This window comes from Hypanus sabinus, chromosome 12, assembly GCF_030144855.1.
Source record: "Hypanus sabinus isolate sHypSab1 chromosome 12, sHypSab1.hap1, whole genome shotgun sequence".
Lineage (NCBI taxonomy): Eukaryota > Metazoa > Chordata > Chondrichthyes > Myliobatiformes > Dasyatidae > Hypanus > Hypanus sabinus.
This window is the reverse complement of record NC_082717.1, coordinates 61,772,764-61,791,001: the sequence shown is the minus strand read 5'-3', so window position 1 is coordinate 61,791,001 and position 18,238 is coordinate 61,772,764. Positions and strand designations below refer to the sequence as shown.

Genomic DNA, 18,238 nt, shown 5'->3' with positions numbered 1-18,238 from the left:
TTTTTTTTTTCTGGACCCAGCAGTCAATTTTACTTTGCATGATAGTTGAGATTATTAAATTTAGTTGTGGATTTTATATGGGGTCCCAAATATATGTGCCCAGTCCAATTTCATGATCGTTGTGATTTTACTTGGAATTTAGCAATCACACCATTTCATTTTTTGCTGGATTGTATAAATGCGAAATAAACATGTTACCACATGAGTAAACTTAAAAGCTGCCATATTTTGTATACATACACACCAGTGCTAAGTGCAAACACAACTGCTGCTAGCATAGATGAATGACATTTTCCACCAAGGTCGATTCTAATTACTAACCTTCCAATGGGGGAAATCCATTACTGCAGATGGTTAAAATTATGGGTGACCATTATATTGGCTCAGCAATGATTCAAATCCTGGAACTACTTTCTGTTGGAACGTGGTTGAGTATACAATATTATAGCCCAAGAATAGTTTTCACTTTAATAAATTATTATTCTCATTCTTTCTCCTCTTATTACTCTAAGGGAGAATGGAGAGGACAATTCATTCCAGAGAAACTGATAATGGCCAAAGAATAGACAATATTTCCTCAGTTTATTATGCTTTACATCATACCTTTGATTAGTACAATTAATTATAAGAGAATGTAAATGTACGGTGTGAAATGCTAGAAGATTTAAGACACAGTAGAAGGTCATTTAACCATTGCTGGAAAAGAACCAATTCATCTCATCCAATTTCTTGCACCAGCTCCAGAATCCTGTGGGTCAAGGACATATCTAAGGACATTTTAAATATGGTAATGCTTCCATTTGTAATAGTTAACTATTCAAATAAAAATAAAGATTGAAATTGAATGGAAGTATGCCAATTTACTTTCAGGGAGGTCACTGATACTGTATTTGTTGCTTAAAAGGAATTTTGTATGTACAAAATTTTTACATGTGCAAATATATTTCAATTGCTAGAGGCTTCAGAACAATTTTAAGCACAATAGCGATTGCAGAATAAATAGAATACCACAAAATAGACAATGAATGTGTGTACATTCCCTAACTGGTGAGAATGTCCCCAATAAATTTGTACACTTCAGAGAGCTGTTTACTTACAAACAACAACTGTAGCCATTATTCAGTGTAATTGCCTGTAAATTAAATAAAAATAGTCCTGTAATGAAAAGTAAAAAGGACTACTTCAAATCACCAGAAACACTGTTACTTCAGTTGATGACTTTCATTGTTTGCAGGCTGTATTGGCTTGCTGGAAGTCCTGGACCTCTTAGTGCTTCAGAAAACAGTTAAGTACCATATTTGAATAAATTAAATCTCCAATCTCAAACATCTGTTTCAATGGATGATGAACCCTGATTCTCCATTCTACCAGCATTTCTCCCTGAGCAGAGCTTAGGCTGGGATCCTTTGCAAATATCCTGCAGCAATAGTGAATAGTCTTCCTTCCATTGTCGGAATTTCTCTGATGTCAACTCTGAACATTCCAGGAGCTGGTTTATTACAGCCAGGTCAGCTTCTTTGGACTGGAAAATGGGTTGAGGACAAAAAAGGAGGAAAAAACACTCATGATTACCATTAAGCATTCATGTTTAGTGACCATAAAAACACTTTATTGTTATAAGTCATTAATGTGAGTTTCACTAAAGGCAGGATTACTTCATCCTACACTTCAATAAAATATCTCTCTCCACAAGAGCAAGGCTGGCTTCTTCAGTGCACCATGATAAGTAATATGAATGAATTGCCAAAACAAGTTTCTTCAGATAGGGTTAGGGGCAAGAGTGGATATCGGACTGCTGGAAAACAATGCTGGACAGGCCATAATGGGGGACAACAAAATGGCGGATAAATTGAATAAGTATTTTGCATCCTTCTTCACTGAGGAAGACGCTAGCAGTATGGTGGAAGTTCCAGGTGTCAGGGGTCATGAAGTGTTTGAAGTCACCATAACTAGAGAGAAGTTTCTTGGGAAACTGAAAGGTCTGAAGCTAGATAAGTCACCTGGAACAGATGGTGTACAGAGTTCTGAAAGAGGTGGCTGAAGAGATTGTGGAGGCATTACTGAAGATCTTTCAAGAGTCACTAGGCTCTGGAATGGTTCCGGAAGTCTGGAAAATTGCAAATGTCACCCTACTCTTCAAGAAGGGAGAGAGGCAGCTGAAAGGAAACTATAAGCCAGATAGTCAGACCTTAGTGGTTGGGAAGATGTTGGAGTCCATTATTAAGGATGAGGTCTCAGGGTACTTGGAGGCACATGATAAAATAGGCCCTAGTCAGCACGGTTTCCTCAAGGGAAAATCTTGTCTGACAGATCTGTTGGAATTCTTTGAAGAAATAACAAGCAGGATAGACACAGGATAATCAGTTGATATTGTGTACCTGGATTTTCAGAAGGTCTTTTATAAAGTTCCACACATAAAGCTGCTTAACAAGCTATGAGCTCATGATATTACAGGAAAGATTCTAGCATTGATAAAGCAGTGGCTGATTGGAAGGAAGCAAAGAGTGAGAATAAAAGGAGCCTTTTCTGGCTGGCTGATGGTGACTAGTGGTGTTCCACAGTAGTCTGTGTTGGGACCGATTCTTTTTACATCATTCGTCAATGACTTGGATGATGTAATTGATGGCTTTGTTGGAAAGTTTGCAGACAATATGAAGATATGTGGAGGGGCGGGTAGTTTTGAGAGGCGACAGAAGGATTTAGACAAACTAGGAGAAAGGGCAAAGAAATGGCAAATGGAATATAGTGTCGGGAAGTGTATGGTCATGCACTTTGGTAGAAGAAATGAAAGGGTTGACTTTTCTAAATGGAGAGAAAATACAAAAAATGGAGGTGCAAAGGGACTTTAGAATCCTTTCGCAGGATTCTCTGAAGGTTAATTTGCAAGGCAAATGTAACGTTAGCATTCATTGCAAGAGGAATAAAATATAAAAGCAAGGAAGTAATGTTGAAAAATTTTAAAGCACTGGTGAGGCCTCACTTGGAGTATTGTGAGCAGGTTTGGACCCCTTATCTCAGAAAGGATGTGCTGAAACTGGAGACGGTTCAAAGGAGATTCATGAAAATGATTCCAGGATTGATCGGCTTGTCAAATGAAGAGTGTTTGATAGCTCTGAGCCTGTATTCACTAAAATTCAGAAGAATGAGGGCTGACCTAATTGAAAGCTATCGAATGGTGAAAGACCTTGATAAGCGTGGAATTGGAGAGCTTGTTTCCTATGGTGGGAAAGTCTAAGACCAGGGAAAACACTGCCTCAGAATATCCTTTTAGAATGGAGACCAGTGCTGTCTGGACTGTCTACATCTGGGCAGGGCTGGGATCAATCTCCTAGGGAGATTGTTTGCTAGTGCTGTTGGGGAGGTTTGAAACTAATATGGCAGGGGGATGGGAACCCACACAGAAAAGAAAAGGGAAGTGATGCAGAGATCAAAGCTAGGGGTAGTGAAGAAGAAAGTAAGAGTAGAGTGCATTAAAGTAAAAAGCAAAAATCACATAGGTCACTAGATTCTAAAAGGACATTGAGTATAAGGACTCTTTATCTAAATGCCCGTAGCATTAGAAACAAGGTTAGTGAACTTGTGGCACAGATCGGTACCAAGGCATATGATTTAGTGGCCATTACAGAAACCTGGTTGCAAGGTGGAGATGACTGGGACTTAAATATCCAAGGGTATCAGGTAATATGGAAAGATAGGCAGGAAGGCAGAGGAGGTGGAGTGGCACTCTTGATTAGGGATGAGATCAGGGCGATAGTGAGAGTTGATATAAGATCTACGGAGCAGAATGTTGAGTCTATCTGGGTAGAGATTAAGAATAATAAAGGGAAAAAAATCACTGGTGGGTGTTGTCTATAGGCCACCTAATAAAAATATTGCAGTGGCAGAGGTGATTAACCAAGAAATAACTGAGGCTTGTAAGAACAGAATGGCAGTTGTCATGGGGGACTTTAACTTCCACATAGATTGAATGAATCAGGTTGGTCAAGGAAGACTTGAGAAGGACTTCATAGAATGATTCTGTGATGGCTTTCTTGACCAGCACGTCAGTGAGCCTACAAGGGAAAATACTATCTTAGATCTGGTTTTCTGCAATGAGACAGGTTAGATTAACGATCTTGTAGTCAGGGATCCTCTTGGAAAGAGTGATCATAGTATGACTGAATTTCACATATAGAAGGAGGATGAAACAGTTAGATCTAAAACTAGTGTATTATGCTTGAACAAGGGGGACTGCAATGGGAGGAGGGAGGAGTTTGCTAATGTGGATTGGAAGCACAGGCTAATTGGTAGGACAGTTGAGGAACAGTGGAATACTTTCAAAGAGATTTTTCACAGTGCTCAACAAAAGTATATTCCAGTCAAAAGTAAGGACAGTAAGATTGTGGGGGGTGGGGAGCCAGCCTTGGATATCTAAGGAAATAAAATATAGTATCAAATTAAAAAGTCATGTGTACAAAGTCACAAAGAGTAGTGTGAGATTGGAGGATTGGGAAAACTTTAAAAAAAGTAACAAAGAACAACTAAACAAGAAATAAGGAAAGATAAGAGTATACAAATAAATTATCACAAAATATAAAAACAGATAGCAAAAGTTTTTACAAATATATAATGCCGAAGAGGATGGCTAAAGTCAACGTAGGTCCCTTGGAAGACAAGAAGGGGAAATTGATATTGGGTGATAAGGAAATGGCTGAGGCATTGAACGACTATTTTTGTTGGTCTTCATGGTGAAGGACACATCTACTATGCCAAAGAAGGATGTTATGGACAAAATGGGAAGTGATGATCTCAATAAAATCACTGTCACTGAAGAGATAGTGATGAGCAAACCAGAGGGCCTGAAAGTAGATAAATCCACTGGTCCTGATGGGAAGCATCCCAGGGTGCTGAGGGAATTTTCGGAGGTCATAGTAGATGCGTTGGTAATCATTTATCAAAACTCTCTGGACTCTGGGCAGGACCCAGTGGATTAGAAGACAGCAAGTGTCACGTCACTTTTTATAAAGGGATGTAGGCCAAAGACTGGCAACTATAGGCCAGTTAGCTTAACATCTGTAGTAGGGAAAATGTTTGAAGCTGTCATTAAGGAAGAAATAGCGAAACATTTAGAAAGGAACGGTTCCATTAGACAGATGCAGCATGGATTCAGAAAGGACAGGTCCTGTTTGACAAACTTACTGGAGTTCTTTGAGGACATAATGAGTGCAGTGGATAGAGGGGAACAGGTGGATGTCGTATACTTGGATTTCCAGAAGGCATTCGATAAGGAGCTGCACAAGAGACTTATAAATAAGCTATGGATGCATGGAGTTGGAGGAAGTGTATTGTCATGGATAGTAGATTGGTTAACCAATAGAAGGCAGAGAGTTGGTATAAATGGGTATTTCTCCGGTTGGCAGAGAGTGGTGAGTGGGGTGCCGCAGGGGTCGGTGCTGGGCCCGCAGCTGTTTACCATTTACATTGATGATTTGGAATAGGGAACTGAGTGTAGCATAGCAACATTTGCTGATGACTCTAAACTGAGTGGAAAAGCAAATTGTATAGAGAATGTGGAGAGTCTGCAGAGGGATACAGATAGGTCAAGGTCTGGCAGATGGAATACAACGTTGGTAAATGTGAGATCATCCACTTTGGAAAGAATAATAGAAGAGAAGACTATTATTTAAGAGGGACTTGTGAGTGCTTGTTCATGAATTCCAAAAAGTTGGCTTGCAGGTGCAACAGGTTATTAAGAAGGCAAACAGAATGTTAGCCTTCATTGCTAGAGTGATTGAATTCAAGAGCAGGGAGGTTATGCTGCAACTATACAGGGTACTGGTGAGGCTGCCCCTGGAATAGTGTGCAGTTCTGGTCTCCATACTTGAGGAAGGATATACTGGCTTTGGAGGCAGTGCAGAGGAGGTTCACCAGGTTGATTCCAGAGATGAAGGGGTTAATTTATGAGGAGAGATTGTGTCACCTGGGACTATACTCTCTGGAATTTAGAAGAATGAGAGGGGATCTTATAGAAACATACAAAATTTTGAAAGGTAAAGATAAGATAGAAGTAGAAAAGTTGTTTCCATTGGTGGGTGAGACAAGAACTAGGGGACATTGCCTCAAGATTCAGAGGAGAAGATTTAGGACGGAGATGAGGAGATGTTTTTCCCAGAGAGTGGTGAATCTGAGGAATTCTCTGCCCAGGGAAGCAGTTGAGGCTTCTTCACTAAATATATTTAAGATACTGTTAGACAGATTTTTACATAGTAGGGGAACTAAGGGTTATTAGGAAAAGGCAGGTAGATGGAGCTGAGTTTACGGACAGATCTGCCATGATTTTATTGAATGGCAGGGGAGGCTCGATGGGCCGGGTGGCCTACTCCTGCTCCTATTTCTTACCTTCTTGTGTACAGACTCACGCTGAATCTTGTGAAGATAAACACTAACTCAGATTTACTTGATTTAATCTGCAATTTATGTTCCAACCACTCCTGCACCCATGCTAATCCCAACACAAAGAGAATCTATCTTATTGGAACTTTTCACTCCATTTTCCTTTAATGAAGAGACCAGCTGCAACCAGGACCTTGATGTCAGAAACCGAGGCCCAATCCCAAGGCATCAGACATTGTTTTTAAATGTTTCTCACTGGGTGATAAGTTCAGTAAAAGACCTAAAGTTCAAAGCTGACCTCCAGGCCATTTCCTACCACTGCATTGCAGTATTCAGACATGGAAGTCAACTCTGCACTGAGCATTGGAGCATGGACATGTGCTGATTCCCAACAGAAACGCCAGCCTCATGGGAGCTCAGTCCAATCCATTATTCTGCAATGAATTGGATTCTTTGTTTAACTTGTTTCAACAAGCTGAAAGACCACTCAATAAAATCAACATGGTCAAGGAAAATATTGCTGACCCCAGGTATACGGAACATTTCCTTATTGATGGTGAGCTTACAAAATAATCAACTTACTGCCTTTGGACATGAAGGGATCTGCTTATTTTAATTCCTCAGAGGCTCTCAACATTTGTTTGTTATTATTTCACCTTATACCCTCTAAACTCTAAAAAGGGGTTCCCAACCTTTTTTATACCATGGATAAATACCATTAAGGAGTCTGTGGACCTCAGGTTGGGAACTCCTGCTCTAGAGGGTAACAGTCCATGGGGATCTGCAGCATGTTACCTGCTACCTGAGCATAAGAGATCAACCATGGCTAGGTCGTCTGGGTGAGGGTGTCTGAATTTGAAAGGCTTGAAGCACTCGATAATCCCAGGTTACATTACTGATGATGTGTTCAGAGCATCATGAGATGTATTCCCCAGAAAATGAATGGATGCAAAGAATGCAATCATGTAGTTATATTGCCAAAGAGCATGTTATGTACTGTAGTTTGATGACATCTATCAAAAAATCTTTGTGGTCCATGGGTAATTGATGTTCTCAAAGAAAAAGTTCAGAACACCATTGTCAAGAAGGGAGGTGGTTTATATTTAATTCAGGGCAAAGACAAATTTGTGGTGTACTCCTAGATAGGAGATGATACATTTTAACTCAGTATAATCGACCTGAAGGTCATATGTACAACAATCACGCACAGCAGTAATTGCATTCAGTAATTTCACTGTAACTGTTAACTTCAACTATGTTTCGCTTGGGCCTGGAGTTTGACGGAGTAGAAACTAATTTCCTACTCGTATCTAGATCAGAAAAAGCCTAAAGGTACAAACTCTTAATTTTCAGAGGGCCTTTGTGTTCTACACTGGTCTAACAACATGCAAACAGGAATATTTCCTTCTTTGTAGTTGCACCTTGAACTTATTGCCATGCATTACGCAGGATGTTAGGAAGATGTGACATTGGATTGGAAGATGCTGAATCCTTGAGGGTTGAGTTAAGAAACTGGAAGGGTAAAAGGACCTTGATGGCAGTTATATGCAGGCCTCCAAACAGTAGCTGGGATGTGGACTGCAGATTACAAAGGGAAATTGAAAAGCCTTGTCAAAAAGGGCTTTTGATAGTCATGGGAGATTTTAACGTGCAGAAAGTTTGGGAAAATCAGGTTGGTAATGGATCTCAAGGGAATGAATTTGTTGAATGCCTCTGAGATGTGTTTTTAGAGCAGTTTGCCATTGAGCCTACTCGGGGATCAGCTATACAGGATTGGGTGTTATGTAATGAACAGTAGGTGATAAAGGAGCTTAAGGTAAAGGAACCTTGAGGAACCAGTGATCACAATATGATTGAGTTCAACTTGAAATTTGATATGGAGAAAGGAAAGCAGTATTTCAATGGAGTAAAGGAAATTACAGTGGTATGAGAGAGGAGTTGACCAGAGTAAATTGGAAGGAGATGCTGGCAGGGATGACAGCAGAGCAGCAATGGCTTGAGTTTCTGGTGAAAAATGAGGAAGGTGCAGGATAGATGTATTCCAAAAGCAAAGGAATACTCAAATGGCAAAGTAGTACAACCATGGCTGAAAAGGGAAATCAAATCTGATGTAAAAGCAAAAGAGAGGGCATACAACAAAGCAAAAATTAGTGGGATGCCTAAAACCTACAGAAAGCAAATAAAAGAATCATTAGGTGGAAAAAGATGAAATATGAAAGCAAGCTAGCAACAATATCAAGGCGGATAGAAAAACTTCTTCAAGTATATATTAAAAAAATAAAAGAGAGATGAGAGGGGATATAGGACTACTAAAAATGAGGCCAGAGAAATAATAACGGGGGACAAGGAGATGGCAGGTGAACTAAATGAGTATTTTGCATCAGTCTTCACTGTGAAAGACACTAGCTGTGTGCCAAATGTTGAAGGGTGTGAGGGAAAAGAAGTGAGTGCATTTATTATTACAAGGGAAAAGGTACTTAGAAAGCTGAAAAACCTAAAGGTACTTAAGTCACCCAGACCAGATGAATTGCACCCTAGGGTTCTGAACGAGTTGGTGGTAGAGATTGTGGAGGCATTAGTAATGATCTTTCAAGAATCATTGGACTTTGGCATGGTCCCAGAGGACTGGAAAATTGCAAATTTACTCCACTCTTTAAGAAAGGAGGGAGGTGGCAGAAAGGAAATCATAGACCAGTAATTTTACAGACTTGCCTGACTTCAGTGTTAGAGTCAATTGTTAAGGATAAGGTGATGGAGTACTTGGTGGCAGAACAAGAGAGGACAAAGTCAGCATGATTTCCTTAGGAAATTGTTGGAATTCTTTGAGGAGATTACAAGTAGGATAGATAAAGGGGATGTAGTGGATGCTGTATATTTGGATTTTCAGAAGGCCTTTGACAAGGTGCCACACATGAGGTTGCTTACCAAGTTAAGAGCCCATGGTATTAAAGAAAAGTTGCTGGCATGGTTAGAGCATTGGCTGATGGTAGGAGGCAGCGATTGGGAATAAAAGGATCCTTTTCTGGTTGGTTGCCAGTGACGAGTGGTGTTCCACAGGGGTCAATGTTGGGACTGCTTCTTTTTATGCTGTAAATCAATGATTTAGATTACAGAAGAGATGGCTTTGATGCCAAGTTTTCAGATGATATGAAGATTGGTGGAGGAGAAGATAGTGTTAAGGAAACTGGAAGACTGCAGAAGGACTTAGACAGATTAGGAGAACCTGAGATGCAAAGGAACTTGGGAGTCATTGTGCAGAACACTCTAAAGGTTAACTTGCAGGTAGAGTCAGTGATGAGGAAGGGAAATGCAATGTTAGCATTCATTTTAAGAGGTCTGGAGCATAAGAACAGGGATGTGATGCTGAGGCTTGATAAGGCTTGGGTGAGGACTCACCATGAGTATTGTGAACACTTTTGGTCTACTTGTCTAAGAAAAGATGTGCTGGCATTGGAGAGGCTTCAGAGGAGGTTCACAAGGATGCTTCCAGGAATGAAAGGGTTATCATATGAGGAAAGTTTGATGGCTCTGGGCCTGTACGTATTGGAATTTAGAAGGATGAGGGGAAATCTTATTGAAACCTTTCAAATGTTGAAAGCCCTAGACATAGTAAATGTGGAAAGGATGTTTCCCATGGTGAGGGAGTCTAGGACAAGAGGGCACAGCCTCAGGATAGAGGGGCATCCATTTAAAACAGAGATGTGGAAAAATTTCTTTATCCAGAGGGTGGTGAATTTGTGAAATTTGTTACCACTGACAGGTTGTTGGGTGTATTTAAGGTGGAAATTGGTAGGTTCTTGATTGGCCATGGCATCAAAGGTTATGGGGAGAAGTCCAGGGAGTGGAATTGAGGAGGGGGAGAAAAACAGGATCAGCCATGATCGAATGGTGGAGCACTCTCGTTGGGCCAAATGAACTAATTCTGCTCCTATCTTATGGTCTTATGTTGTGAAATGACTGATCTCCTTTGCAATATCTCCAGGTCACAATCAATATGATGTTTCTGGTCTCCACGCCATCATGTGACCTGGAGTTATCTAACTTTGCACCTGCATACACCATAACAGAAAGCAAACACATTTTACTAAATGTGCTATTTTCAATAGCCCACCCATGCAGATCATTTTGTACTACATATTGAAAGAGATTATGTTTCATCAGCAGACATAAAAAGAACCCCTCACATACCTTTAAAGTACTGTTCAATGCTCTGAATTTGTGCAGTCTTTCATTGATAAGAGGATTTTTGCTACGCTTTATAAACGATCTCCTGTAATCCCTCTTTGTTGAAGATCGGCGTTCTCCAGTCGGAGAAAGACTTGCTTGCTCTAAGGATTTGTACAGCTGCTCCATTTCATCAGAATTCTGTGGTTGCTCTTTAAAAAACAAAGAGTAAAGTCAAAGGGATTCCTCCCCTATATGAATTGACACAGGGAGCTCATTGAAATGATGCCTTGCATGTGAATAGAACTAAATATCACTGATCCCAAAGATAAATCATAAAATATAATAAAACAAATGATTGCAAATATTGGACCTTGCAGTACAACAAATTGCACATGACATCTTGTGGTTGTGGGTCTTTATTACAAACCTGCTTTAAATTTCGTATCATGTTCCCACTACACAGCACAGGAGACTTTAATGATTTAAGTTTTTGGTTAAATCATAGAATTACGAAGAGCAGGAGCCCATTTGAGCTACCTTTCCTTTCAAAAGATATAGTGCAACATTGTAACTGAATATCTTTCTCTGTCCTTTCACGCAATCTATTCCAAATCTATTTGGCATCCTTAACTAGGTTCCCATTGAATATGAACACACTACACAAATCGTGCCGCAAATGTCAATGTTACTGAAAAGAAGCCACGAGAGTACTTTGGCCAGGAAGCAACATTAACAGACAGTTTCTAAAGCTGCAATTGCTGGTCATAGCTCAAGTTGTGAAAGGTCACTGCTACAACTGAATACAAATTACTCAGAACTATGCGTCTTCATCAATGTTGACTGTGCAAGCTTGAAAAAATTCAGAATAGATGATAGTCTTGTTTTCCTGCGCTAAGCAGTGGATTCATTAAAGTTCAGTGACAGCAGCAAGTGAGCTTACATAAAGGCTTAAGGAGACCACATCTAAAATACATCGCACTGCACTGAGGCCCACACTGTATGAAAGAGAGAGAAGATAAAGCTGGTCCTCCCTGAGACAGGGGAGAAACAAACTGTCAAAGATTAACAAATTGCTTTTCTTTTGCTTTAAGTTATGATGTGATTAAAATAAATTTTAAATACAGAAAATAAGGAAATCATGTTTCCATAAGTTGAAGGGCTCAAAGGGAACAAGTTTACATCTAAAAGACAAATAGAAAATTTGATGGCAATAATGCATCAATAAGGCAAATGCAGAAGGACATTAAAAAGCAATTAAATGCACTTTTTTCCTGCATTTACAGAGCATTTGCAACTGGATAGATAAAATAGTGACTCAAATAAATAGATTTAATTGAATGTTCAGGATAGTCATAAAGACAGGGTAGTGTAATGGTTATCACAACGCTTAACAGTACCAGTGGAACCGGGTTCATTTCCAACCGCTGCCCAGAAGGAGTTTGTACATTCTCCGTGTGACCACGTGGGTTTCCTCCAGTTGCTCCAGTTTCCTCCCACAGTCCGAAGGTGTACTGTTGGTACGTTAATTGGTCATTGTAAATTATCCTGCGATTAGGTTCAGGTTAAATTGGGGGTTGCTGTGTGGCACAGGTCACTGGGACAGAACGGCATTTTCCACACTGTATCCCAATAAATAAACAAACAAACTTCAGCTGAAACTTTGCTACAAACAAGAGAAAATCTGCAGATGCTGGAAATCTGAGCAGCACACACAAAATGCCAGAGGAACTCAGCAGGCCAGGCAGCAAATATGGAAAAGGTACAGTTGATGTTTTGGGTCTGGGGATTTTGGGGATGTGAAATGGAGAAGGGGGGTGGGGATGGGGGACATTAGCGGAAGTTTGAGAAATTGATGTTCATATCATCAGGTTGGAGGCTAGCCAAACAGAATATAAGGTGTTGTTCCTCCAACCGAAGTTTGGAGGAACTACCGGAGATGTGGCTGGACATATCAGAATGGGATTGGGAAGTAGAATTAAAATAGGTGGCCACTGGGAGATCTCACTTGTTCAGGCAGATGGAGCATAGATGGTCCATTTCTTCAAACAAAGTGTACTCCTAATCTATGCCAAGTCTCCATTTCAGTTCCCCTTTTCCCTCTGTCACCTCATCTCACCAATCAACTTCCCAGCTCTTTACTCCATCCCTCTCCCTTCAGGTTTCACCTTTCACCTTGTGTTTCTCTCTCCCCTCCCCCACCTTTAAAATCCTACTCCTCAGCATTTTTTCTCCAGTCCTGCCAAAGGGTCTCGGCCTGAAACATCGATTGTTTACTTTTTTCCATAGATGTTGCCAGGCCTGCTGAGTTGCTCCAGCATTTTGTGTGCGTTGCACTGAAACTTTACTGTTGTTTTCCAGGAAATCCACTATGTACTGGAGGCTAGAGATGCAGTTTCACAGAATAAGTGTCTTTTCCAGATTTTCCCATTGCAAGGAGCAAGAATTTCTCCTACCATGATCTTTGGCTTCCTAAACCCCTCCCTTCAAAGCGGTCTTCAGTGTCACATAACTGACTTCCTTCTTCCACATCTAATGTTTTCGCCTTTTGCACTTGCTCAGCTGTCCACCTCCTCTCCTCCAGATATAAATGAGCTACTTTCTCCTCTTGGTTGCCTGGTATTGTGTCAATAGAGTCCATGTTGTGGCTGGCTGGTTGTCAGTTTCATCAGGAGACAGAGGGAAATTGGATACTTTCACTGTTTACCCATTTCTTCAAACATGCCTTTTCCAGTATTGTCAATAGTAACCATCAGGATCAACGGGGATAGGGTGATAATGAAAATGAAGAGAAATTTCCTTACTGTTAAAACATAGTGTATGGTGGAATTTACATTAAAGGGACTTTGTCAGTATAACTTGACTGGGCAAATAGTGGTTTCAGCATTATACAATACTATGCAAATGTCTAGGGCACATATATAGAGCTAGTCTGCCTCAGACTTTTTCCACAGTACTGTAGTAATCTTATGTATTTCACTGTACTGCTTCCACAAAAAGCACATCTCATTGACATATTTGAGTGATGATATGGGTCTCTACTGTGGACTGAGAGTGGGAAGGAGGCAGGGAAAGTGGAGGGAATGGGAAGCACCAGAGAGACATTCTGTAATGATCAATAAACCACTTGTTTGGAATCAATTGACCTTGCTTGGTGTCTCAGGGCTGGGTGTGTGTGCCCTCTGCCACCTCCCGCCCCAGCCCTCCCCACCTGTCACCTGTCCCACATCCATCCTACGGCACTCCACCCGCTATTACCAACATCCATTGCTCCCGCTAGATTTACAAGCTTGCTCTCTGCTCTGCTTTTGCAAATCCAGTACTGTGCAAAAGTCTTAGGCTTTTTATATGTTTTTATATTTTTATATGTGCGCCTAAGACTTTTGCATGGTACTGTAACTGGCTAAGAGTTGCTTCTTATACGTTGTTGAGCCCCACTGTCTGAAGCATGTTTTAGTTTCAAACAAAACTATCCATTTTTATGCTGCAAATAGCAATTATCCACTCAGGCTCCATCCTCTTCCCCTGAAGCATCAAGAGGAGTGTGTCACTTAGTCAGAGAAATGACTACAGAATGTTTCAAAACAGTATCTGTAGAGGGCAGCATGAGACAGTAAACCGGAACTTGGAAACATTTGTTGCTACTTTACGTAAGATGAATGCATATCAGGCAGCAGACATTTGGAAATGCTGGAGGAACTCAGCAGGCCAGGCAGCATCTATGGAAAAGAGTATCGTCGACGTTTCGGGCCGAGACCTTTCGTCATGACTGGAAAGGAAGGAAGGAGTAAGAATGTGGTGGGGGGGGGGAGGGGAGGAAGAAACACAAGGTGGTAGGTGAAAGGTGAAACTGGGAGAGGAAAAATAAAGAGCTGGGAAGTTGATTGGTGAAAGAGATACAGGGCTAGAGAAGGGGAATCTGTTAGGAGAGGACTGAAGACCATTGTAGAAAGGGAAGAGGGGGGCAGGATCAGAGGGAAGTGATGGGCAGGTAAGGTGAAAGAGGGAAACAGGAATGGGGAATGGTGAAGAAGAGGGGAGTCAATTACTGGAAGTTTGAGTCATCGATGTTCATGCTATCAGGTTGGAGGCTACCCAGATGGAATGCAAGGTGTTGCTACTCCACCCTGAGTGTGGCCTGAAATGTTGACTGTTTATCTTTTCCACAGATGCTGCCTAGCCTACTGAGTTCCTCTGGCATCTTGTGTGTGTTGCTTTTGCTTTCCAAAAATCTACCGATTTTCTCGTATCAATCATTTGGTGTTGAAATTATAATGTATGCCAATGGGAAGAAGATTATCCAACCACACGCTCAGAATCACAGAAATCCAGCATTTGTGAAATGGCTCCTTCAAAGAAAAATCCAATTAATCCCATTGCCTTGTTCTTGTCTCAACCCTAACAAACATTTTCCTTCCCTTGCACTGTAACATTCCCCATATTGTACAAGCTGCCCGTTCAACCTCTCTGCTAGCTAACCTTTTCCTGCACCATTAGTGGCATCTTCATCCGTTAAGTCAGAAACAAAGCTTTCATTTTTGCCTCTGTTACACCTTGTCTCATGAGATCATTTTTGGTCCTAAAGTGGCTTCAAGTTTTCTTTATTTAAATTTTATTGTTTATATTTGTTATCAAAAATTTCAATCACTCTTTTTCTGCCTCTTTTACTTTTACAGTTTATCTTTATACTATCTGCAATCAGCTTGATTCACACCTGCAATAGGAGGTAAATATCTATGAGTGCTACTATATCACAATTCTCATGTAATTTATGCATGCAGCCTTATTGAGCATGCTGCATGTTCTAGATCCACATTTTCCTGTGTCTCGTCCTTCCTATTTCAGAACACTCTTTGTTCTAAGCAAATTGTCTTTCCCTTTCCCTTGTTCAACTTCCATCATCCCTGCAATGTCCTAGCCCTCAAACAATACCACCAAAAAACCTCACTGAAGAGATTGAGGATCAGCTGGAAGGACGAATGCTCTAATTCCAGTGCACTGGAGAAGGCCAATGTGAACAGCATTTCCACCATGATAAAGCAACTCTGACGGATAGGTCATGTCATTCCTGTACCTCACTCATGTGTTCCCAAACAGATCCTTTACTCCCAGTTGACGGAAGGTCAGCAAGCCCTTGCTGAGCAAAAGAAACAGTAAGCTCAGCCTGATGAAATTCAACGTTACATCTAAAATCTGCGAATGCATTGCGACCAATAGATGCACTTGGAGTGAATCTGTTCGAGAGGGTGCTGCTCTATGTAAGAGTGCTGAGCCGCAGAGAACAAGCGGCAGCTATGAAGGGAGAGACCCAACCACAGCCACTGTTGTAAATTTAATATTTCATTGAGTAAGATTGTAAATAGATTGTTTAATTAAGCATACTTTGTTGTTTACATATGGTTTTAAGTACCAGTACGTGAATGGGATATGTCATTCTGCCACCATGTTATGTGTAAGTGTCTCACTAAAGTGAAACATGAAGCATACATGTTAACCCAGAGCTCTCATTTTTTTTTCAATTAGCTTCTGAAGTTACAAAACATAACAGCCTCCCCTTACTCATGTTCGCACTGCACCAGAATATGTGGATCCCAGATTGGCCTCTACAGCCACCAGCTGAGAACCTTCGAGAACACCTTTCTCAACTCGCATAATCGCACTACTCTACCATAGTGTCTCTTCCCCTGCTATGTTAGTCCTCCAACATCACAGCATCAGTTAACTGCATTACAATATTCTTGTTTAGTTACAAATTGTTCTTCTTGTGGGAGTCTTTCCTAATCAAAAATCGGCTTCAAAGGGCCAAGAATATGAAGAACCCCAAACTTTTCAGCCACTACCATTATACCTTTAGCTTGTTTTATCCCACTCTGTGCTTATTTGCTAAGATGGCACTAGGTAGAATCCAAAGATTATGTTCTTTCAGATCCAGCTTTTTAACTTTCTGTCTAGCTCCTGAAGCTCTAAATGCAGGATCAGAATTTATTTTCATTCCAATGTCCCAAAGAAAGTTATTTTGATCTATGGACCATATTCTATACTATGCAATTGACATTGCAGTCACTTTCTTGAACAACTAAACTGTGAACCAAATATAAATGAAAAACCAACTTTCCAATTTCATTTTCCTGTTTTGCTACATGTTGCAGGTTACCATTTCAAACACACTGTATCCAGTGAAGTTCATGCCATATGGGCATGTCATCCATCTTGCATTCCACCTCTCAGTTTTCTGCCCGAGTCACACTGAAAGTTGGGTGTAGTGCACTGCTTACAGAATTTCCTTGACAGCCTTAAGTAAATGCACCTGTCACCACAAACTTGACTATTAAATCAAGTCTGTATCAACTCTTTTCACTTCCTTTGTTTCACAACCCTTAATAACCTAATAAAAATGTTAAGTAAATGCAGAATTAAGAGTAGTCATTTGGCTCATTGCTTTAGCTGTCCCATTAAATAAAATTGCAGCTGATCTTTTACCTCAACACCATTTTCCTATACTGAACAATATCAATTAATTTCTAAAATATCTGTTGATCTCTGTCTTGTTTTTGTGCAGTTCTACATCACAGATTCTACAGCAGAGAATTCCCAGGAAGGTAAAGTTCTTCCTTTATCGTAACAAAGCACCTCAGTCACTCATGAAAGGAAATTAAAAAACTGCAAATGCTGGAAGCACTCCACAGTTTAGATGGCATCTGTGGAATCAGAAATAATTAATATTTTGGATCTGGTTTCCTTTTCCGAAAGGCACAGCAGAAGAAGTGAAGCACGTGGTGATAACAAAATTTCAATTGGATCTGGGCAGTCACAGTTCTAGGGGCTGCGCAGGAAATTCTGAATGAAAGCATAGGGCCCTGAAACATTGACACTACTTCTCCTTCTATAGATGCTGCTTGATCTCCTGAGTGCTTCTAGCATTTTTTTTACTAAAAAATTTTAATAGCTTTGAGTGCTTCCATTCTTTGTAGCAGAGAACAAATATTCCACCACTGGACATCAAGAAGCCCTTTCTAAATGGCCTAGTTGTAAGTTTAAGCCTAAAACTATTGTATTGGGGATATGAGTTGCACCTAATCTATCTGTTAACATTTTACCCAGTGCTGTAGAAAATCCAGCCAACATTTGGTAAGCTCCTGATCGAGGCTATGGTGGATCCACTGTTTGAAACGTGGCGACATAGTTGAACTTTGGTTTGACTGCTGCTGTAGAGGATATAACAGTGTTTGTTTTAAGTGGTTTTATATTGTGCAAGAGCAGCTTAACAGCGGTATCAGCAGTTCTGCATTTGACTTGTTTTGGTAATCCAGCTTCAAGAGGACGATATAAAAACACATTTAAAGACTGTGCATATACCAAAGAATTTAGGTGGATGACCTGAAATCAGAGTGATCATACTTCATCATCAAAACAGAGGTGCTCTCTTCTAGTATCAGTGTACCCAAACATATGGGCAAACAAGCCAAGCTTGCCTACACCTCTAGGACTGGACATGAAATGGTTAAGAACTCTTCAACTCTCCTGATACTGTAGGTTTAAGGGTCTCGGCCCAAAACTTCGACAGTGCTTCTCCTTATAGGTGCTGCCTGGCCTGCTGTGTTCCACCAGCATTTTGTGTGTGTTGTTTGAATTTCCAGCATCTGCAGATTTCCTCGTGTTTGCTCTTAGGTTTAATCTTGACAGCCAGGAGATCACAGGAAAG

At 40.6% G+C, this 18,238-nt stretch overlaps 1 protein-coding gene across 2 annotated transcripts in view; it reads right to left on the bottom strand.

The window, feature by feature from the left end:
* Positions 1-537: 537 nt before the first annotated feature.
* ipcef1 (interaction protein for cytohesin exchange factors 1) overlaps positions 538-18,238 on the bottom strand; it is a 93,497-nt gene continuing 75,796 nt past the window's right edge. For both annotated transcript variants that reach the window (XM_059986055.1, XM_059986056.1), the window contains exons 10-11: positions 10,561-10,748; positions 538-1,522 (exon numbers count right to left, since the gene is read on the bottom strand). In XM_059986055.1, coding sequence (XP_059842038.1) covers positions 1,322-1,522; positions 10,561-10,748 — 389 coding nt within the window. In that variant the 3' untranslated portion in view covers positions 538-1,321. The remainder of the gene's footprint in view (positions 1,523-10,560; positions 10,749-18,238) is intronic.